The following is an 8,070-nucleotide window of genomic DNA, read 5'->3' on the forward strand; positions in this document are numbered from 1 at the left end:
CCATTTACTGAGGTTGGCAGGTTTGAACCTGGCCCCAGGGTGGCGCCTGTGGCTCAAGGAGTAGGGCGCCGGTCCCATATGCCGGAGGTGGTGGGTTCAAACCCAGCCCCGGCCAAAAATCACCAAAAAAAAAAAAAAAAAAAAAAAAAAAAAAATCTAAAGAACCTGGCCCCAGCTAAACTGCAAAAAAAAAAAAAAAAAAGTGCCAAAAATATATACACATATTTTAAGAAAGGTATATATAATTCTCCCTTAAAAACACAAGGAACTTAAAATATCTCATAATTTATGTACTATTGTTGCCTACTATTTTAGTTCCATCTTTGTTAATCCCAAAGACATTATCAAATTTAGTTTTACATACATATTTACCACTTTCTTTGCTCTTCATTCCTTCTAGCATCTCAGACCTTCATTTGCAAACTCCTGTTTGAAGTCAGGAGTTCAAGACCACCCTGAGCAAGAGTGAGACTCCATCTCTACCAAAAATAGAAAAATTAGTCAGGCATTGTGGTGCACCCTAACTTGTAGTCATCCTAACTTGGGAGGCTGAGGCTGGAAGATTGCTTGAGCCCAGGAGTTTGATGTTGCAGTGAGCTATGATGATGCCACTGTACACTAACTAAAGCCAAAGAGTGAGTGAGACTGTCTCCAAAAGAAAGAAAGAAATAAAAATAGTCTGATGGCAAACTCGCTCACCCTTGCTTGTCTGAATATGTATTTATTTTATCTTTGTTCTTGCCAAGGACAAGAACCCATCTTTCTTGGTTATAAATCTAGACAGAAGCTTTTTTTCCAGCATAGTAAAAACAATTACCACTGACTCTTGATTTACACAATTATTATTATTATTTTTTGAGACCGTCTCACTCTGTTGCCCTCTGTAGAGTGCCGTAGCGTCTTAGCTCACAGCAATTTCCAACTCTTGGGCTTAAGCAATTCTCTTGCCTCAGCCTCCTGAGCAGCTAGGACCACAGGCGCCCACCACGATGCCCGGCTATTTTTGTTGCAGTTGCCACTGCTGGGGCCGGGCTCGAACCCACCACCCTTGGTATATGGAGCCAGTGCCCTACCCACCGAGCCACAAGCGCCACCCAATTTACACAATTATTGATAACTAAGTAGCTATCACTCTCCTAGTACTCCTTTGAGTTTTTCTTTCTCTATTTTCTTTTTAGATAGAGTCTCACTATGTCACCCTCTGTACAGTGCTATGGTGTCACAGCTCATAGCAACCTCAAACTCTTGGGCTAAAGCCATTCTTTTACTTCAGCCTCCCAAGTAATTGGGACCATAGGCGTCTGCCACAGGCACCTGTCACAACACCCAGCTATTTTTTGGTTGTAGTTGTCATTGTTGTTTGGCAGACCTGGCCTGGGTTTGAACCTGCCAGCTCCGGTGTATGTGGCTGGCGCCCTAGCCGCTGAGCTACAACCACCGAGCCTATCTAATTTTATTAACATTATCAACTTGCGGCCTGGCGCAGTGGCTCATGCCTATAATCCTAGCACTCTGGGAGGCCAAAGCAGGTGAATCACCTGAGTTCAGGAGTTCAAGACCAGCCTTGCCTGAGACCCCCATCTCTACTACAAATAAAAAACTGAGGCAAGAGGATCGCTTGAGCCCAAGAGGTTGCTGTGAGCTATGATGCCAAGGCACTCTACCAAAGGCAACAAAGTGAGACTCTGTCTCAAAAAAACAAAAACAGAAACAAAAATCTTTACTTTTTCAAAATGTCATCTTAGGAGGTATACAATTATATTAACAATGTTATCACAGAAAACATTTTTAGAATTCTGAGTGGTGCCTGTGGCTCAGTGGGTAGGTCACCAGCCACATATACCGAGGGTGGCGGGTTCAAGCTCTTCCCCAAACTGCAACAAAAAAATAGCTGGGTGTTGTGACAGGTGCCTGTAGTCCCAGCTACTCAGGAGGCTGGGACAAGAAAATCACCTAAGCCCAGGAGTTGGAGGTTGCTGTGAGCTGTGTGATATGTGACGCCATGGCACATTACTAAGGGTGATAAAGTGAGACTGTCTCTACAAAGAAAAAAAATTTTTTTTTAGAATTCCTTAAACTTACTTCTAGTCCATATATCCTTTCATTTCTTTTTTAGTACCAAATTCCCTCTAGTCTGGTTGCTATTAAATTAATAATTTTAATTCTTACATTCTATGGCATTCCTCTCCTTTTTTTTTTAGAGACAGAGTCTCACTTTGCCACCCTCGGTAGTGTGCCATGGCGTCACAGCTCACAGCAACCTCCAGCTCTTGGGCTTAGGCGATTCTCTTGCCTCAGCCTCCCCAGGAGTTGGGACTACAGGAGCCCGCCACGATGCCCAGCTATTTTTTTGTTTTGCAGTTTGGCCGAGGCCGGGATCGAACCCACCACCCTCGGGGGTATGTAGGGCCAGAGCTCTACTCACTGAGCCACAGGTGCCGCCCGGCACTCCTCTTCTATATTAAGAAGTCCTTGGAAGTGAAAATGGTTATGCTACCTGACAAGCTGATTTAATTCATACATCTGAAGGATATAAAAAACTATCTCATTTAACACATATATGTCAACTGTCTATAAAATTACTTTAAGTCCAACACAAGAATACCAAACAACTAAAACACTAAACTGTTTTCATTTGTCACCCTGACAGTGAAAAAGAATGGCAATCAGGCGCTGTGACAGGCACATGCAGTCCCAGCTATTTGGGTGGCTGAGGCAAGAGGATTGCATAAGAGTTGAAGATTGCTGTGAACTAAGACATCAAGACACTACCCAGGGGGTACTCTATCCAGGGGGTACTCTACCCAGGGCAACAAAGTGAGTGTCTGGAGAAAGAAAGAAAGAAAGAAAGACAGAAAAAGAATAGCAATATGCAATGTTGCCAACAGTATGGGGAAAAAGGCACTTTCATGTGTCTTGAACATAGGAATGAGAATTGGTATGATCGTCACAGAGGGTATCATTTTAGAGATTTGTCCTAAAGAAATAAATATAAAATACTAGCTTACAGAGCTTTTATTTAAACTAAAGAAATTTAAAAATAATATTGTAGAAATATGTTAACATAAGTAGTTCATAATATACTGTAAGAAAAGCAGGCTACAAAATAGTTAGGATTCCATGTTTATATTAAAATAAACAACATAGGGCGGCACGGCTCAGTGAGTAGGGCACCAGCCTCATATACTGTGGTGGCAGGTTCAAACCCAGCCCAGGCCAAATTGCAACAAAAAATAGTCAGGCATTGTGGCAGGCACCTGTAGTCCCACCTACTCGGGAGGCTGAGGCAAGAGAATTGGCCTAAGCCCAGGAGTTGGAGGTCACTGTGAGCTGTGACACCATGGCACTTTTCTGAGGCAATAAAGTGAGACTCTGTCTCTAACAAAAAATAAAAAATAAAAGAAAATAAAAAATAAAATAAACATAAAGGAAAAAATTCCTTGGATATCCATTCAGTCTGTGGGTCATATGTGATATTTAGCTTCTTTTTACTTATGTATTGCCTAGTTTTCCACAATGAGCACATATTAATTACGTAATTAAAATTTACTGAATCAAGTACCATAATACCTGACCACCTTTAACAAAAATGTTTTTCTGGCCAAGTGTGGTGGGGTTACACCTGTAATCTTAGTACTCTGAGTGGCAGAGGCAGGCGGATTGCTTAAACTCAGGAGTTCAAGACCAGTCTGATCAAGAGGGAGACCCTGGTCTCTACTAAAAAGAAAAAAACCAGCTGGACTAAGTTTTGGTTGCAGTTATCATTGTTGTTTAGCAGGCCTGGGCTGGGCTCGAACCCACCAGCCTCAGTGTATGTGGCCGGCACCCTACTCCTGAGCCATGGGCACAGAGCTCATAGTTCAAACTGAAAACATGTCTAGTGAAAATAAGATGGAGTCAGTCAGGCTAGGATGGAGAGAACACAGCTGATCTGGTTTTTTTTTTTGAGACAGAGTCTTACTATTTCGCCCTCAGTAGAGTACTGTGGCATCACAGCTCACAGCAACCTCAAACTCTTGGGTTTAAGCGATTCTCCTGCCTCAGCCTCCCAAGTAGCTGGGACTACAGATGCCTACCACAACGCCAGCTATTTTTGGTTGCAGTTGTCATTATTGTTTAGCTGGCCTGGGCCTACTTCAAACCCACCACTCTTGGTGTATGTGGCTGGCTCCATAACCTCTGTGCAACAGGTGCCAAGCCTTTTTTTTTTTTCTTCTGAGTTCGAGTCTCAAGCTGTCACCCTGGGTAGAGTGCCTTGGCATCACAGCTCACAGCAACCTCAAATTCTTGGGCTTAAGTGATTCTCTTGCCTTAGCCTCCCAAGTAGGTAGGACTACAGGTCCCCCCACAATAGCTAAACAACCCTTATTTTAAATAATAAACAATGCAACTCACTGGTGAAAGGACCAAGCTAACTCCATTTTGTCTCACAGCCTTCACTGACCCCACTTTGCCCCACAGCCTTCAATTTACAGCTGCATACCAAAGGTGATAGGCAACCTGCTTCCTCCCCCACCCTCGGCCCCAGTAGTAGTAAATCTTTCCCCTAAGCAATCAGCCCAACTCAAACATTGTTTAGGTCCCTAAGCCCCTATTCCCACCCGACCCCCCTTTTTTTCTTTTCTGTATCCTTAAAACTGCTCTTCCCTCTGCGGTCCGGGCTTCTCTGCCCTCCTGATGCGCCAGGAACGAGAAGCCCAGACTTGAGTCTGTGAATAAATGGCTCTTTTGCTTTTGCATCCGACTTGGCTCCTTAGTGGTCCTTGTAGGGGATTTCAAGATCTGGGCACAACAGTGGCAATCTATGACATTTATAATTAAAGGTTAAATTTCCTAAACTATTAAAGATGGACAATTTTTAATAGGGTGGAAGCTAAATTTACAAAATAATGTGAGACAGGTGGTTAAGGTCACTTAGGACTTAAAAGGACCAGATCAGCTGTGTCCTCTCCATCTTAGCCTGACTGACTCCATCTTATTTTCACTAGACATTTTTTCAGTTTGGGAGAACTATAGTAATGGGTGCTTGGTTAGAGGAAAGATGAGAAGCTTCCATGAATATGCTTTAGCAAAATAGTTTATCCTCTCACCAAGTTTCCCCCTTACTCAGGAATGCATCCACTGTTAAAAGCTCCACTCCGCTGCTATAAGGAGAATCCCCAGACATCCTAGTACCAGGTGTGATTAGGAAGAATTATTTGCATCACTGAAATGAAATAAGTTCTATCTGCTCACAGTAATTTCTGATTCGGTTCTTTGTTCCTTTCCTTAGCACATTTTAAGTCTTAGTTAGGTAAAATTTTTGGTTTGTGAACCTACTGTTTTTCAGTTTCTCCAACAGACATGCTGCCCTTCGTCTACCATAGGTAGGTCCTTTGATATACCAGTCTCCATGGTAAATACTTCTATCCCCAGCTCGGGTTACGGCCTCAGCCACATACACTGAGGGTGGCGGGTTCAAACCCAGCCCAGGCCAGCTAAACATCAATGACAATAGCAACAACAAAAAAAATTGCTGGGTCAGTGCCTGTGGCTCAAGGAGTAGGACACTGGCCCCATATACTGGAGGTGGTAGGTTCAAACACAGCCCCGGCCAAAAACTGAAATAAATAAATAATAAGCTAGGCATTGTGGCAGGTGCCTATAGTCCCAGCTATCTGGGAGGCTGATGAAAGAGAATTGCTTAAGCCCAAGAGTTTGAGGTTGCCATGAGCTGTGACGTCACAGTACTCTTCCGAGGGTGACACAGTGAACCTCTGTCTCCAAAAAAAAAAAAAAAAGAATACTTCTATCCCCTTCCCAACCCTATTTTGATTAATTTATCTCCTACTCATTTTTCTTATCTTATCTTGGCTCAAGTATCACTTCCTCAGGAAACCTTGAAAACCCTAGTTCACAACAGGTTCCTTCAAGATTTTATCTCAACGTGGAAATATACATTATGCATTATTTAGAATGGTTATTTAACATCTATTCAAAGCAGTAAGCAGAAAGCTCAATGAAAACAATGCCAAGAGCTCAGCATTGTCACTCCTGCATTTGGAACAAGGCAAGTGCTCAACAAACATCTGTTGAATGAGGGAATGAATTAGTGACTGACTAATGAAAAAACTATCAACCCAGAAGCCTAGATAGGGTAAGATAATATTAACTACAGAATCTCACAGTAGAAAAATGTGTGCTAATTTTTTCTTCTGATTGCTGTTAAACTTGCACATTCACAAGATAAAGTGATAAAAGAGAAACCATATATATATTATTTTGAAAATCTTCCATAGCTCAAAGTAAACCAAACCAAACATGAAATACTTAATCAGCCAAGAAAAAGTCTAGATACTCATAAGAGAAGCATGTAGTCTAGACCGGGAACTTTATAAAAGGACCAAATCACAAGAGGGCACCTCTCCGCCACGTCTTGCATCTTCGGTGAGGAAAGGAACGCACTTGTCCCCTACAGCAAGTCCAGGCACAGAATACAAAAAAAAAAACTACAGGCTCCCCAACCCTTAATACAAGTTTAGGTGAGGAAAATGCACGCCTAAGTTGATGAGGAAAATGGGCATTTATTAAAAATGTATTTACTAAGCACCTACTGTGTACCAGAAAGGCCTGGCTTTAAGCATTTATCCTTCAGAGTCATGCAGGTGAGCAAATGAGATCCGGCCTGCCTACTTCAAAAAGCTGGGAACTGGATCCAATAGCGATAATTAACTTCAAAAAGTGCCAAAGAGGCACTTAGGCCGGCAGCCCCATACACGAGCAAACTTCGGCGCCAGCCAAGTGAGCGAGCCTGGGGCGATCGTCGAGTGACCGCAGAGTCGGGCGGAGGCGGGTACCCGCCCTCCAAGGGGCCGCGCTTACCCGTCGGGCGAGTATTCAAGGTTGAAGACGGCACCGTGGGTGCGGGTGCTAAGGTACACCGAGTCCGCGGGGTGGATGGAGCCGTACAGGTTGGTCATGGTGCGGAAATTGTCTCGCGCCGGGTCCACGAACAGCCCGCGGCCCAGGCTGCGCTCTCTCAGCCACCCGAACAGCCTGGCGCCGGGGCCGCCCAGGCCCGCGCTGAGGCCATGCCGGCCCCGGCTCCCGGACCTGCAGTCCGTCCCGGGCCGCCGGCGCGGCGGGGAGGGCGGTGACGGCTCGCCCTGGGCGGAGACAGCTGAGGTCTCCGGAGACCTGGGCGGCCGGAGCTCTGCCGCACGCGCGGCCGGGGGCAGCGAGGGGGCGCCGGGGCGGCGAGGGCTCCGGGCGGGTGGCGGGGGAGGGGCTGCGTCAGCCCCAGGTTGTGGCGGCGCGGGCGGGGGAGAGGGCGGCGTGGCGGCTGCCGCTTGTTCCCCCTGGGGCCTCAGCTCCTCAGCCTCGGCTCCAGCCGCACCGTCCCCTCTAGGGCTACACGGCCCGAAGGGAAACATGACCAACGCCCCCGCCCCCTGCTCCCGGCAGCTGCCCTGCCGGCCGCCACCTCAGCGCTTCACTCAGCGCCACTTCCGGTGTGCGGCGTCCTAAACCCGCCGGGTGGAAACCCGCGCCACTCCTCGGCCCCCGTCCGCCGGGGACTGGGAAAGCTAGCACACTGCCGGCTGCGGGTGCTGGAGTCCGGGCGGGACCGACGAAGGCAGGAACTAGTGGTGTGTGAGAGTGACTGAGGGTGCCAGGGGCCGGGCTGTATGGGGAAATTAGCATCCGGGCACTGTGTGTAGAGTTGGTCTACAGTTGTCAGCGAGCTGGGGATGCGTGCCTGAAGGTGAATGGACCTGACCAAGTCAGTCCTGTGAGGCTGAGTGTGATTTTGTACTGGTGTCTCCACTTTACACTGAGAGCAAAGAGGAATAGGTATTATGTGCAGGCCACATACAGGGTATACTGCCTGCTCAGCCTCGAGTCTCAGGGCGCAAAAATTAACTTTTGCAGCAAAAAGCCCCTGTCTGTACAGTGCCTACAATAAGGGGGTCTGCGGGTGCCCTGAATATCTGTCCAACTCCAATGCCCGCTAGTTCGTCCTTATCAAGGCCAAAGCCTTCCTCTCTGCAGGAAGGTGCACGTACCCAGCCTGCACTAACTGAAAGGAGC

General features: G+C 46.5%; 1 protein-coding gene across 2 annotated transcripts in view; it reads right to left on the reverse strand.

Annotated features, from left to right (window-relative positions):
* DCAF10 (DDB1 and CUL4 associated factor 10) overlaps positions 1 to 7,989 on the reverse strand; it is a 63,210-nt gene extending 55,221 nt beyond the window's left edge. For both annotated transcript variants that reach the window (XM_053568444.1, XM_053568434.1), the window contains exon 1: positions 6,862 to 7,989. In XM_053568444.1, coding sequence (XP_053424419.1) covers positions 6,862 to 7,412 — 551 coding nt within the window. In that variant the 5' untranslated portion in view covers positions 7,413 to 7,989. The remainder of the gene's footprint in view (positions 1 to 6,861) is intronic.
* Positions 7,990 to 8,070: the final 81 nt, after the last annotated feature.

The sequence above is a fragment of the Nycticebus coucang genome, chromosome 2 (assembly GCF_027406575.1).
Source record: "Nycticebus coucang isolate mNycCou1 chromosome 2, mNycCou1.pri, whole genome shotgun sequence".
NCBI lineage: Eukaryota > Metazoa > Chordata > Mammalia > Primates > Lorisidae > Nycticebus > Nycticebus coucang.